General features: G+C 38.9%; 1 protein-coding gene across 1 annotated transcript in view; it reads left to right on the forward strand.

The window, feature by feature from the left end:
- Positions 1-16,097, forward strand: part of LOC150084505 (transcription factor 12-like) — a 288,229-nt gene that overhangs the window by 198,430 nt on the left and 73,702 nt on the right. Inside the window, exon 10 of the mRNA XM_090375252.1 lies at positions 15,338-15,644. Within this exon, the coding sequence (XP_090231378.1) occupies positions 15,338-15,644 (307 nt within the window). The remainder of the gene's footprint in view (positions 1-15,337; positions 15,645-16,097) is intronic.

The following is a 16,097-nucleotide window of genomic DNA, read 5'->3' on the forward strand; positions in this document are numbered from 1 at the left end:
CTGTAGAAGGAGGGCATGAATCAGATTGGTTCAGTTGTTGATAATCCTGCTCAGATAGCTGACAAACTGAATGAGTATTTTGCATCTACATTCGCACATGAGGAATTCTGTAGGGAAGTGGAGAACAGAAGCCTATTAAACTCCTTGTTAGAGTTTTTAACAAGGAGCGTAATGATTTTGTATTAACTGTGAGAGCAAAGGGGAGGAGAAATTGTTGAAGTTAAACATAAGAAAGGCCCCTGAAGTGGATGGGATCTATCCAATTATATTAGAGGCAGCCAAGGAACTAAGAAAATGCTTAACCATAATTATGAGAGTATCCTTGGACTCGAGAAGTGCAAGTCAAGGCTGGAAATGTGCAAATATATCCCCAATTCACAAAGGGGGATCGAATGGTGGCATGAGTAATTACAGACCTATTAGTTTAACTTCTGTTTTAGGGAAAATAATGTCACTGGTTAAAGCAGCATTGCAGGATCATCACATAGACAAGACTGCAGTAATCATTCAGGCACGGCATGGGGTTTCTTAAGGGAAAGTGGATTCAAAAAATAATTTTGATATCATATACTTGGATTTCAGGAAATCTTTTGACACTGTTGCTCTTGGAAGATTACTGTACAAATTGGAGCAGTGTGGTATTAAGGTTAAGTTGCTACAATGGATAAAAGAGTGGTTGAGTGGGAGAAGACAGAGAATGGTAATCAATGGATGCTGCTCTTCATGGAGTACCTCAGGGTTCTGTGTTGGGTCCACTGTTGTTTTGTTTATTTATCAGTGATATTGATGAAGGTATATCAGGTTTAATGTCAAAGTTTGCAGATGATACAAAGGTTGGCAAGGGTTGTTAACGACGATAATGCTGTGTGCTGCTCCAACAGGATCTCAAATTTGGGCAGATGGGCTGAGAAGTGGCAACTGAAGTTTAACATTGACAAATGCAAAGTACTACATATGGGTAGAAGTAACCCTTTGTAACCACATCATAGTATTGGATCAATTTTGTTAGACAAGACTTTCCCTTAATAAACCCATGCTGTGTCTGAATTATTGCTGCAGTCTTGTCTAGATGATTCTGCAATGCATCTTTAACCAGTGACTCCATTATTTTCCCCGTAACAGAAGTTAAGCTAACTGGTGTGTAATTACTCATGTCATCCTTAGATCCTCCCCTTTGTGAATTGGGAATACATTTGAACATTTCCAGTCCGTGGGGACTACCCCTGATTCCAACAATACTCTCCTAATTATGGCTAAGTGTTTACTTTCTTTGCCACCTCCTTTAATATAACTGGATAGATCCCATCCACCCCAGGTGCTTTTCTTATGTTTAACTTCAACAGTTTCTCCTCCACTTTGCTCTCAGTTAGTACAAAATCATTAAGCACCCTGTTACAGTTTGATAAACTTCTGGCATTTTCCTCCTATAATAACTTGTGTGAATGTAGATGCAAAATGCTCGTTCAGATTATCAGCTATTTGAGCAGGATCATCAACAATCGAACTATCGATATCAGGTGATTCATTGTGATTTATCCCCTCTTTGCTAAAGATTTCTCAATCTGCCTTCGCTTGCTTAATTTCCTTTGTGACTTGATTACAGATTAGCTTTTATCTGCCATAGGATTCTGTGTCGCCTGATACTTTACATGCATCCCATGCATATTTCTTCAATGCCACGTGTCTCATTAGTTCATCTGACCTCCATTTAGGACTAAACCTTGAACGATATTTCTTAATTGGTGTGAAAAGACCAGTAGCTTCCATGATTAATTTCTTGAATGCTTCCCACTTATAATTTTCTCTCGGTAACATCATAAGTTGGTCCCACTGAACAAAATTTAAAAACTGTCTGAGGCCACTGTAGTGTACAGAAAGGAAACAGCACGGGAAAGAAGGGGAGGAATGAAGCTCTTAGTTAAGAGATATATTTAATCTAAGGCAGTGCAGTGTTCAGTCAGTTTGGTATGACATAAGCACTGAGGAAAACAAAAACTGGAGAGATATAGTGGGCCAGTAAATCAGAATGTCTTATAATGAGAGATTTTAACTTTCCAGATATTAACTGGAACTTGTAGGTTTGGTTACTAACAAGCTAGCAAAACTTTTAGTGGATTTATTGAATGATTGTTTTTTTTACAGCGGCATATTAGAGAAGCAACAACACAGCAATACGCTTGATCTGATTATCAGCCGTGATTCTTCCTGCAGATAAAAGAACCACTAGGTGGTGATGATCACAGTGTATTGAAATGGGATTTACTTAAAAATGTAAATACCATCAAGGATAAAGGGAAGGACTTTTTCTTCTGTAAGGGTGACTGCAGTATTTTCAGAAAGTTTTTTAATTCTGTTCAGTGGGATCAACTGATGTTACCAACAGCAAACTCTAAATGGGAAGCATTCAGGGAAATAATCATAGAAGTTAATAGGATATTTGTGCCAACTAAGAAAATCTGTTCAAGGCCCAGACCTAAATGGATGTCATACGAACTAAATTATTATTATTATTATTATTAGCCATATGGTACAAGGAAGCCTGAGGCTTATGCTGCACCAGCCAAAAAAAAAAAAAAATTCCCGAGTTACCCCCTGTGTGTGTGTGTGAGAGAGAGAGAAGTAGAAAGGCATCACCAAGAAAGAGAAGAATGATGATATCCAGCTCAGGACCCTAGGTTTGCCAAGCCCATACTCACCAGATGTGAGCCCCCGGGGTAAATAATAATGTATGGGATGCATACAAATTATCAGGTGCTACAGAAGCTTATACTAGATAAAAACTAGTCTGCAATCAAGTCACATGTTATTAGCATTAGCATTAGTAGAGGCATTTGATGCAAGAAAGCAAGCTTATGCAGCATCAGCCAAAAAAAAAAAACCACTTCCACTTCACCCCTCTGTTCGTTCAAAATACCTGTCCAGCTGAGCCTTAAACTTATTTAGGCTATCAACCTCCACCACAAGGGATGGAAGTCTGTTCCACCAACCAACCACCCGCTGGCTAAAGACAAATTTCCGCACGTCTATCCTACATCTGTCTTTCCTCAATTTGAATTTATGCCCTCTCAGGTGATTATTCTGAGCTAGAGGAAGAATCCCATCAGCATTGAGCATGCTTAAACCATTCAAGGCTTTATACACCTCTATCAGATCACCTCGCTGGTGCCTAGTCTCCAGACACTGTAATTTGCAAAACTTAAGCCTTTCTTCGTAAGAGCACCCCTTTGTTCCATTCACTAATCTTGTTGCCCTTCTCTGTACTCGTTCCAGCAGCTCTACATCCTTCTTGAAATGAGGCCTCCAGACCTGTATACAGTACTCTAGGTGTGGCCTGACCATCGCCTTATACAATGGAATAATCACCTCCTTATCCCTGCTGGAAAAATTCCTGTATATCATTGACAATACTCCTTGAGCTACTCTTGCAGCCCGTCTGCACTGCTCAGAGAACTTCATATCTGCCTGCACAACCACCCCCAAGTCCCTTTCATTCTCTACCACCGTCAGTGTTGTACCATAGAGTTGATACGTTGCTCTGGGGTTGCTGTTTCCCATGTGTAGTACTTTACATTTGTCAATGTTAAACTTCATTTGCCACCTCTCAGCCCATCTGCTCAACCTTTCCAGATCCTGTTGCAGAAGCATAGTGTCAGTAGTGTCCTTGACAACCCTGCCAACCTTTGTATCGTCTGCAAACTTGGACATTAATCCCGATATACCATCATCAATATCATTTATAAATACAGAAAACAATAATGGACCCAACACTGAGCCCTGAGGGACTCCACTAATAACATCAGTCCACGATGAGCAGTGTCCATTGATTACCACTCTCTGTCTTCTCCCCCTCAACCACCCCTTTATCCATAGCAGCAATTTGCCCCCAATGTCACACTGCTCCAATTTGTGTAGCAGTCTTCCATGTGCAACAGTATCAAAAGCCTTTCTAAGATCCAAGTATATAATATCAAAGTTATTCCCTGCATCCAGTTCTTTTGTAACTGCATCATAGTATCCAATCAAGTTGGTCAGGCAAGACTTCCCCTTAACAAAACCATGCTGTGTCTGAGCTATAACTGAAGTCTTGTCTAAATGATCCTGCAGTGCGTCTTTAACCAGTGCCTCCATTAATTTTCCTGGAACAGAAGTTAAGCTCACAGGTCTATAATTACTTGTGTCAGCCTTTGATCCTCCTTTGTGAATTGGGGTCACATTTGCACATTTCCAGTCTATGGGTACCTCCCCTGAGTCCAAGGAAGCTCTCACAATTATGGCCAAGGGCCTGCTCACCTCCTTTGCTGCCTCCTTTAATACAACTGGATAGATCCCATCCACCCTGGGTGCCTTTCTTGTGTTTATCTTCAACAGTTTGTCCTCCACTTTACTCCCAGTTATTTCAAGATTCTGTAACTTACTGCTCGAGTTGAATACACCTCTGGCATTCCCCTCGCTGAATAACTCCTCATGTGTGAATGTCGATGCAAAATATTCATTTAGTTTGTTAGCCACCTGAGCAGGATCATCAACACTTGACCCATCAATATCAAGTGGACCAATCTGATTCATCCCTTTCCTTCTAGAGTTTACATAAGTAAAGAACTCTTTGCTGTTTTTCTTTGCATCCCTTGCCAAGGATTTCTCGTAATCTGCCTTCGCCTGCCTAACCTCCTTTGTAACTTGGTTGCATATCAACTTGTATCTATCATAGGCTTCTGTGTCATGTGTTAATTTGTAAGTATCCCATGCATTTTTCTTCTCTGCCATATGCCTCATTAGTTCATCTGACATCCATTTTGGCCTAAACCTTGAACAATATTTCTTAGTTGGTATGTAAAGCCTAGTAGCTTCCAAGATAAGTTCTTTGAATGCTTCCCATTTTGAATTTGCTGTTGGTAACATCATCAGTTGGTCCCACTGTATAGAATTTAAATACTGTCTCAGTCCATCGTAGTCGCCTTTACGGAAGCAATAACCCTTCCCTTTACCCCTAATGGTAGTTACCTCTTTGAGTAAATCCCACTTCAGCACACTGTGATCACTGCCACCTAGTGGTTCATTTATCTGCAGATTCTTAATGCATGAAGAATCACTGCTGATAATCAAATCAAGAGTATTACTCCCTCTAGTTGCCTCCCGAACATGCTGATGTAGAAAACAATCATCCAATAAATCCACAAAAGCCCTGCTAGTGTGTGACCAGCCCCCAAATTCCAGTCAATATCTGGGAAATTAAAATCTCCCATTATAAGACTCTCTGATTTACTGGCCCACTCTATTTCCCTGTACAGTTCCTTATTATACTCATCAGAGTCATTAGGCCTATAGCACACTCCTACTCTCAATTTTGATCTCCCAATGTTTGTCACACCAAACTGACTCCACACTGCACTGTCCAGCGATGTCGACTGGCTTCACTTCCTTGGTTTTTATGTGTTTCTTAACTAATAGCATAACACCTCCCCCCTTCCTATCCTGTCTATCCTTTCTGTAGACGTTGTACTCCCCAAATTGCAGTTCCGCATCCCTTATATCTGTGTGACACCACGTCTCTGATATCCCAACAATATCTGCCTTCGATGTTTTGAGCAATACCTCAAATTCATCAAATTTATTTACTAAACTCCTAGCATTGGTGTACACGCAAGTATACCTGCACCTGTTTCTATTCTTAGCTACCCTAACACAACCCATGTGTTTACTTGTACCACAATGGCTCCCAGCAGTCTCTGAAATACCATGCATCTTGTTTTTCAGGCTTCTGCTCATTCTAATAGAAGCAGTGCAAGAATCTCTTTCACCTCTGCCAGTGGCTACTGTCAATCTATTGGTCTTTGTCTCCCCCCAAGCTAGCAGTTTTCCGACCCACCTAACACTGCCTCGATAGCATCAGCAAATATTCTTGCACCCTTTCTATTTAAGTGTATCCCATCCCTGTAGAAGCAATCTCTCCTGTTAACAAGTACAGTCCAGGCTGAAAAAAATTCTACCCCTTGAGCCTTGCACAATCTTTCCAGGGCCGAATTGATCGACAAGGCTCTCATCATATACTCCCTCCTATCGTGTCTGGGCAGAATTGCAGACACTTTCAAATTCAACCCTAATTCTCGGCTTTTGTTCAACAGTGACCTGTACTTATTAAGTAATTCTGCTGGTCTCCTACTCTTAATATTATTAGTGCCAACGTGTACAACTATATCACCTTTTGTGCCCTTAAAAGATGATATTTGCTCTACAACGTCATCAACCTTTGCCCCTGGCAGACATACCCTGGTCCTGTTCCACCTATCTTTTTTACAAAGCATGTTCCCCGTTTCCCTGACAATAGAGTCACCAACAACTACTAGTTCCTTCGGGACCAGCGCATTCTGCCTTGGGGGTTGTCTCAGTGTCACGCGATGCCCAAGTGCAAGCTCTGGCGTTGATGTGCTAAAGTACATTGTGAGAAATCTTTGGCAAAGGATGCAAAGAAAAACAGAAAAGTCTTCTTTACTTATGTGAACATTAGGATGGTGGTGGTTTAATTGTATTGATCTACTTGATATTATTGGTCGAACTGTTAATGATTTTGGTCAGTTTACTGACAAAATGAATAATTATGCATATACATTCACATTGTCCAATTCTGTAGAGAATGGGATCTAGAAGTTTATCAAACCATTACAGAGCTAAATGGTTTTGTGATAACTGAGAGGAAAGTGGAAGAGATTGTTGAAGCTAAACATAAAAAAAGCACACAGGGTAGTGGGATCTCTTCAGTTATATTAAATGAGGAAGCAAAGGAGGTAAGCAAACTCTTAGTCATAATTATGAAAGCATCTTTGGATTCAGGGGAGGTCCCTATGGACTGGAGAAGTGCAACTATATCACCAAAATGTACAAATTGGAGCAGAATGGTATTAAGGGTAAGTTGCTACAATGGATAAAAGGATGGTTAAGAGGGAGAAGACAGAGGGTGGCAATCAGTGGGTGCTGCTCTTCGTGGACTAATGTTATTAGTGGAGTCCCACAGGGTTCATTCCCACAGGGTACACTGTTGTTTTGTATATTTATCAATGATATTGATGAAGGTATATCAGGCTTAGTGTCGAAGTTTGCAGATGATACAAAGGTTGGCAGGGTTGTTAATGACAGTAATGGCAGTGTGCTACTGCAACAGGATCTAGATAATTTGGGCAGATGGGCTAAGAAGTGGCAGCTGAAGTTAATCTTGACAAATGCAAAGTACTGTATATGGGTAGAAGTAATCCCAGAGAAACGTACCAACTGTGTGGTAAAAATGAAAAAGACCTGGGAGTAATTGTGCAGTCAGCTGTGAAGTTTTCTGAGCAATGCAGACAGGCTGCCAGGGCAGGTCATGGGGTTTTGTCAATGATGTATAGGAATTTTGCTAGCAGGGAAAAGGAGGTGATTGTCCCTCTGTATAGGGCAATGGTCAGGCCACGCCTTGAGTACTGTATACAGGTCTGGAGGCCTCATTTTAGGAAGGATGTAGATTTGCTTGAGCGTGTACAGAGAAGGACAACAAGATTGGTGAGGGGAATGAAGGGATCCTCTTACCAAGAGAGGCTTAAGTTCTGAAAATTGCAGTAGCTGGAGACTAGGCACCTGCACGGTGATTGAGGTGTATAAGACCTTGAATGGGTTGAGCACGCTGAATTCTGATGGGATCCTTCCACTTGTTCAGATTACGAACCTAAGGGGGCATAAATTCAAATTAAGAAAGGACAGATGTAGAATAGATGTGCGGAAATTTGCCTTTAGCCAACGGGTGGTTAATTGCTGGAACAAACTTCCATCTGTCGTTGTGGAAGTTGCTAGGTTGAATAAATTTAAGGAGGAACTGGATAGGCATTTGGAGGGAATGGTGTGTGTTTTTTTTTTTTTTTTTTTTTTTTGGCTGATGCTGCATAAGCTCATACACTTGCTTTCTTGCATCACATGACATGCCAGTACTACTACCAATTTATAAAGGAGGATCAAAAAGAGATGTGAGTAATTACAAACCTGTTCCAGGAAATATAACGGTGTTACTGGTTAAAGGTGTGATGCAGAGCCATCTATACAAGAATGGAATTATATAAACTGCAATCACAGCATGGATTTATTAAGAGGCAATCTTGTCTGACCAGTCTGATTGGATGTAATGATGCAGTAACAAGGGATGCAAAAAATAATTATGATATCATATATTTGATTTCATTAAGGTTTTTGATACTGTTGCTCATAAAAGAATGCTGCAAAAATTAGAGCATAATGGTATCAAGGACAAGTTACTGCGGTGGATGGATGGATGATTAGCAGAAAGACAGAGACTGGTTATCAGTGGAAGGCCTCAGGGTTCGGTGTTGAGCCCATTGTTTTCTATATTTATTAATGATATTGATTAAGGTATATCAGGCTTGATTTCTAAGTTTGCAGGTGATTAATGACAGTAATCAAAGTAAGCTACTGCAACAAGATCTAGGGAAATTAAGCCTATAGGCTGGGTAATGACACTTGAAGTTTAACATAGACAAATGCAAGGTACTGCATATGGGTAGCAGTAATGACAGATTAACATACCGGTATGTTATCAAGGGGAAGAGGTGCAGTGAACTTTTGGGCATGATATTTTGCAATGCTGCTCGTATAGCACATGATTGATGCAGTTGGAGGAATTTGTTGGTGGCCACAACAGCTCTGAGGAGCTGTTGTGGATGAGACTGGAAGAAGAGTGTGGTAGTACAGTCAGGGTAGTTGAAAATGAATAGGACCTGGGTGTAATGCAGTCTTATATGAAGTTCTCTGAGCAGTGCAGACGGCTCATGGGGTTTTGTCAATGATATACTGAAACTTTGCTAGAATAAGGACATGATTATCCCATTGTACAAGTCATGGTCAGTCCACATCTTGAGTCATGCATACAGATCTGGGGGGCTCATTTTAGGAAGGATGTAGAGCTGCTGGTACAGGTGCTGAGAAGGGAAATGAGATTGGCGAGGCGAACAAAGAGACACCCTTACCAAGAAAGTCTACAGTTCTACAAATTGCAGAATATGGAGCTGATCACAGAACCTGTGAGGTGATCTGATTAAGGTGCTTAAGGCTTTGAATGAATTGAGCATCTCAATGCTCATGAGATTCTTCCTATTGCTGAGACTACATGCACAAGTGGGCATAAATTCAATTTGAGGGATGGTTGCAGAATAGATATGCAGAAATTTGCCTTCAGCCAGCAGGTGGTTGATTGTTGGAACAAACTTCCATTTGTTGAAATGCCAATGGATAATTTGAATAAATTCAGTGAAGAACTACACAAACTATTTGAGTGGATGGACAGGTGATGTGGGTTTTTTTTTTCTCTTGCTGTGTAAGCTTGCTTTCTTGCATTATTTACCGCTGCTAATAGTAATTCATTTAAGCTATGGAATAAGCAATCCAGTAAATGTGAGATGTATACATACTGTATGTGACATTAAGCTTAGTGTACTCAAAGCCTTAAGCAAAATGGTTACGGATTACACCTCATACAAGAAATTAATAAATAAATTTGAAATTTTACATAATAGTGGGCATCTGGAATATATAATACTCACATTAAAATTTTTTAAAATAAACTGATTGGTAATCTGAACATACATAATGATTAACTTGCACAATGGTTTGTTACTTGTCAACAAGAATTAATGTGATATTTAAAAAGTCCAAACTATTTGGCCTAAAAGTAAGCAGGTGCAAACTTAAGGTTACCAACATCAGTAATATTGACAATGAGCAAGATCTATTTATTTGTTATTATTCTATGCTTGTGTACACGGATCAGAAACATATTATAACGGGGAACTTAAACATAGAACCATACCCCAAACAATATTGCAATTATTGTTATTTTAATCTATTATGGCAATAAATTCATTTTACATCGCACAAATTCATTTTACAAACACAACATCCCAGTTGAAGCAAATTGTATGTTCTATGCACCATATTTAATCTAATATGTAATAGACATGGGCAGTCTATGTATGTTGTGCCACAAAACCACTGAAATCTACCTTAAATAACATCGCTACAAGTATCATTATATGCAACAATATACCAATTATTAATGTTATAAAAGATAACAGTATAACACATGTACAAACATTTCACTTTCACAGTCTGTTCATTAGTATTGATCTCAATAACCTAAACTTGGTCCTTAACAAAGTATGCATGGAACATGTGCAGGTTCTGTGCACATGTTCCATGCATACTTCGTTCAGATGGACAGATGAAATTCATGAGTTTGTGGGTAGTGAATGGATGGCTATTGCACAAAACAGAAGGAACTGGAAAGTTGCTGGAGAGGCCTTCATCCTGCAGTGGATTGAAAATGGCTGATGATGATGATCCCATGCTTACATTATCCTAGCTCCCACATTTAACTATACTATACTCTTTTCTTTTTTTTTTTTTTTTTTTTTTCCTCTATTTCTCCAGAATTGTTAGATTTATCGAGGATGCAGGAGAAACTGTTTCTAAACATACCACATTTCCAACTCCATCAGCTATTTTCACTACTTAGCTGTTGCTAAGTTTCATTATGCCTGAACTTAACATTTCACATATTGGCCATAATTCACACACAACTATACACATTTTACCATATCCAACACAGGAGTTGCTAATTTCCAAGCTTTATTCTTCTCTAGAGTTTGCTTATACTGGATCTGCTCTTATATTTCATTTTGTTGGTCTAAAGGGAGGTCAACATGTGGTTGGTTTTTAGCTCAGATGTGGTAAGTCAACTAATAGCATTTGATTTTTAATTGGATTTTATCTTTTTTTGTGTTCTCTCTGGTCATAAATTTACCTACATGTACTCTATAAATTTAATTAAGTATGTTTATCAGTTATTCACTACTCTCTGCTAATACTAATATACAGGGTGTTTCAGTTAAACGTTTCAGAACTTCTAAGAGGGGTAGAGTACATCCTGACAACTCGAAATCATATAGCAATGTGGGATCGGAAATGCTTTCCTGAAGCAGTGTTGTACACAGAAGCACCATAAAGAAAAGAGACCGTAAGTGAGAAATCGTTTTAATAATACATGAAAAGAAGCAAAAGGTACATGGATTAAAGTAAGTGTTCGAAGTTTCTTCCACGGGCTACAATGCACGCCTCACATCTCCGACGCATGGACATCCGAACATTCTAGAATACTCCAGGCGAATTTTCGAATTTCTTCGGCAGCTACTGCGATTCTTGCAACCAGCTCCTCAGCATTGTCAACAGGGGGTGTCATAAACTAGCGATTTCATATGACCCCAGAAATAAAAATCAAGACATGATAGGTCGGGTGACCGAGCAGGCCAACGCACGGGACCACCACGTCCGATCCACTGTTGACCAAATGTGACATCCAGGTAGTTACGAACATCTCCGCTATAATGGGCAGGGGCTCCATCCTGTTGGAACCACATTGTCTGTTGCGTCGATGCAGAAATCTGTTCATCTCTCAAAAGTTGTGGCAATACTTGCTGCAGAAAGATCAAGTATATAGGTCCGGTTAGACGACACGGTAACAGGTAAGGTCCGATAAGGTGATCTCCCATAATACTGGCCCATACATTGACCGAAAATCGAATCTGTGTTGCACGACGTCGTATTGCATGCGGGTTCTCGACCGCCCAGATATGGTTGTTATGCGTGTTGAAAATTCCTTCCCTTGTCAAGGAATTTTCACGGTCATATGAAATCGCTAGTTTATGACACCCCTGTTGACAATGCTGAGGAGCTGGTTGCAAGAATCGCAGTAGCTGCCGAAGAAATTCGCCTGGAGTATTCCAGAATGTTCGGATGTCCATGCGTCGGAGATGTGAGGCGTGCATTGTAGCCCATGGAAGAAACATCGAACACTTACTTTAATCCATGTACCTTTTGCTTCTTTTCATGTATTATTAAAACGATTTCTCACTTACGGTCTCTTTTCTTTATGGTGCTTCTGTGTACAACACCGCTTCAGGAAAGCATTTCCGACCCCACATTGCTATATGATTTCGAGTTGTCAGGATGTACTCTACCCCTCTTAGAAGTTCTGAAACGTTTAACTGAAACACCCTGTATAATGTACATTAGGGTCTTAGTGTACAGGTTGTTATGGCAATGGCATTACTCCCATAAATCTGTATAACAAATTTAATAACTATCACCATATTATCTATACCTATCATGTGTGTGTGGTATTTATGAAAGGTTGGATGCCACTTGAAAGATCAATTGATTGCATTAAAGTAATGAAAAATGTCAGTATAATCAGATGGTTGCTATGGTTCTCTTTTCAAGTTAGGTCTTTTTTTGTATTACTAAAATTTTGCATATTGAGTACATTCATTTTCATGCAAAACCTTTATTATTAGGTGTTTTTGATCACTTGGTCAATCTGTCATTCATTAGTATGTGGAGTGGGCTAAGGTAGTGTTTAAGGTCCTACTATCATTATGTTTAAGTAAACATGTATTGTGCAGTTCTGTGAAAGTATTTCTAAAGTGTGAGATTAAGTTGAAGTTTAAGTTATTGAGTCTGGGTTTTTGTTGTTTGCAAAAATTCTAAATATGCTAAGAAAATTCTGTGAATATTCTAAATATGCAAAAATGGCAGACTTGCATTTTTTGTATGGGCTTGCTAGACATCACTACATGGAAATATTTTTGCATTGGTGTCTACTCAGTGTAAAAAGATTTCAAAAAGTAGATCTGTACCCGAGAGAAACATTCAAACTTGACGAAACACTATGGAAGACCAAGTCTACAAAAATAGTAGCATTGGAAGGTAAAAAAAAAAAAAAAAAAAAAAAAGTTATCAATCCACTGCAGGATTGAAGCCTCCTCAGCAATTTATGCTGATAGAAATAGACCATAATCTGGCTTGCTAGTCCAGTGTGGGTTAGCAGGTCGACCATATTTAGCAGGCAGGGGCTTGAACCCCGGTCTACTTAAAGAGTGTGTGCTAGTGCACTTCCACTCTTGGCTACGGAGGCCGTCTTTGGAAGAATGCATGACAAATCAAACAAAATACCGATGATGATACTACCAGAAGAATTGAAGTAATGGAGGGTGTAACCCAAGCGATTATCTAGCAGATTTTAAGAGAATCATTTGCACTCTTTCACTTGCAGAATCATCAGGCAAATTTTGTTGCATGAGAGCATTCTTTCTATAGTTCCAACGGTGATGTGCTGGCTGCTGTGTATTGTTGGTCTCTATGCTGTTTACAGATGTTTGCTTGACCAAGGGAGCATATGTAATTTTCATAACAACCATCTGTCAGCTGAGGAATTTCCTCATAGCATCAGAGTCTGGACAGGTATTATGCAATAGGACATCTGTTTGCCACCTGTCTAATAGTACAGTATTACCCTCACATTTTAGAAAATGATGTTATTTTATTGGCAGTTGCACAGTGATACTCATGCCCATTTGCTTCAATTTGCATCACCAGCAAATTGCAGCAGTGGGGGGGGCGGGTGTCAGTGAATTAATTTAACACCAAGTATTTTTTTTTTTAAGCTTTAGACATTCGACAGTATGATGTGTTCAAAGGTACACAGCAATTCAGAGATCATTTTGAACACTAACCTCAAAAGGTAATGTGTGTGCATTATCATTTGATTTTTTATAGAAATAATTTGTTTTATTTACTTTCATTGGAAGCATTTGCCCTTCAATTTTGGAACTACAAACAGAGCTGCAAGTTGGAGTCTCAGCCAACATCCATTGATATGGGCTTTCTCGTTGTTTTGTTGTGAGCAGCTGATCTCGTATGCAGTGCATAACCTTTAATTAACATCCCAAATAAAAAATTTGTTAATCAGTCCAAAAATAAAAGTTTAGATTGCTTGATAAATCTTTCTGTGACAGAAAGATTTATCAAGCCGACAAAAATCTTCTCTAAGTACAGGCTGACTGCATAGGTCAGCCTGTACTTAGAGAAGATTGTTGTCGGCTATCGGAAATTGATTGATGAAAAGAGAAAGTCAACACTGTTCAAAGTAATAATGTAATATTTAGTGAAAATCTATCCACTGGAAGTCCTGTTGTTGAATTTAGCATGTTCATTCTGTTGTCAACAAAATGGACAAGCTGAAGGTGATGCTTCATACTTTTGTAGAAAGTCCTTAAAATTGTTTACAAATACACATTCATTTAAGAAATAACTTGCTATTTTTTGAAACTTAGCTGACAGCAGGAGAAATAACACAAAAATATACAACCAGGCCTCACATAGCGCGAGTTTGATTAACAAATTTTTCAGTTATCACTATTTGAAAAAATTATACCACTTTTTGCTTTACACGATGTAAATTTCCAGTTAATGTGGTGTTTTTTTTTTTTTTTTTTTTTTTTTTTGTGATAGTTGAAAAAGATTTGAATCGCGCATTAAGTTTACGGCGTGTTGGACGGGCAATAAACAAACGTCTGCCTGCTGCTCGTCTCAGTGTGTTCCATCAACCATCGGAAGAAGAGGTGTTACTTGTTTGTCTCCCGCTAATAAAGTCAATGCAGACTCATTTAAAAATTCTAATTTTTAAATGAGCCAGATGAAAATGTTACTGCGAAGGAGATAACAGTAAAAGAATTAGATAATCTTTTTTATCACAGAGAACCTCAAACAGAAAGTTTGAGGTTCTCTGCAATATTTATTTGCCAGGGCCCAGAGAAGATTGTTGTCAGCTATTGGAAATTGATTGATGAAAAGAGAAAGTCAACACTATTCAATTATTTCTGTAACAAATTGTTTCTTCACTGTGTATTTTATGTCAGAGGTTCCCAAACTTTCTCAGTTCACGGCGCACCTAGACCAAAAGTTCCTAACAGTTCTGTTTATTAAGTAGTTAGGTCCAAACAACTTAACAAGAAATGTTGAAACTGAACTACCTCTAGCTAGTAGTTCGTGTGGTGTCCGACAGATGTCGAGTATCGCTGTGTTTCCCTCAAATTTAAAATATTCCGCAGTTCGGGACCTGCTGTTTTATGCAATAAACATTTAATTCCATAATTATTTTTACTATCTTTTACATGGTATACAGATAAAAAGTTATTTAAAAGGTATTTTTAAAATTCTTTATGGACATTCCTGAAGATCAAGGACCAATTATAATTTTTCCTATTGATTATAATATTCGATTAATGCGTTTCCATTTTGCGCAGTTCGTTCGCGGGGCGAATGAATCACGTTAATTGAGGTCAGCCTGTACTTAGTAATGAAACTACTCTTTGCAAGAAAATTTAGTGTTGCAACTGTTTTTTTTTTTTTTTTTATGCCTAGTAAAGTTAATTTTTTGGCAAGAAATTATTGTGGATTTCTTTTCCAGGTACATGTAGATCTCCATTAGATGCCTCCATAAAATTGGACACAATTAAAGATATAGAAAAGGCAAATTCAAGGTCAAGTCCGCTTATACTCAATACTGCTCTGAGAGTTAATACTCCCACTTTGAGTAGCCCACAGCCTGCAGTTGCTGCCATTGTTGCGTCTTCAGCTTCTGTCATATCTTCTAGTAATTCCACTACTACTACTGCAACCATCACTACCACCACTACCACCACCACCACTACCTCTACCACAACAGCAAGTTCTACAATACACGTCAAAGGAAATAAGCGATCACGTATCCGACAGTAAGTTTTTCATTTTAGACTAATTTTTTTCTTGGATGTTGCAATATCTCTTGTTGCTTAAATTAAAATTTTATACTGACACATACTTCATCTGCATAAAAGTGAATGGATGAGATTAACTGATGAGCCATAAGTAGTCAAGTGGTTGAGTGTGAGAGTACTCTATTTCAGCAGTTCCCAAATGGGGTCTGTAGACCAGTTCCAGGGGGTCCACGAAATGACCCTCTAGAACTGGTCAAATTTTTTTTTTTTTTTTATGAGAACCCCAAACACGAGAGGTGTTAGAACCTATAGTATTTGTACCGTGCTTGGGTTGGAGGTTGAGAAGACAAAAGAAGATACTTGTTGACATTGGACTTGAACTGCTGTAGATTGTAATTTTCAGGAAATACGTATGAAGGAAGGTTGTTCCAGAAAATGGCAGTTGAATGAATAAATGAGGAAGATGAAAAG

Source organism: Mastigoproctus giganteus, chromosome 6, assembly GCF_048544385.1.
Source record: "Mastigoproctus giganteus isolate SK-2022 chromosome 6, ASM4854438v1, whole genome shotgun sequence".
In the NCBI taxonomy this organism is placed as follows: domain Eukaryota; kingdom Metazoa; phylum Arthropoda; class Arachnida; order Uropygi; family Thelyphonidae; genus Mastigoproctus; species Mastigoproctus giganteus.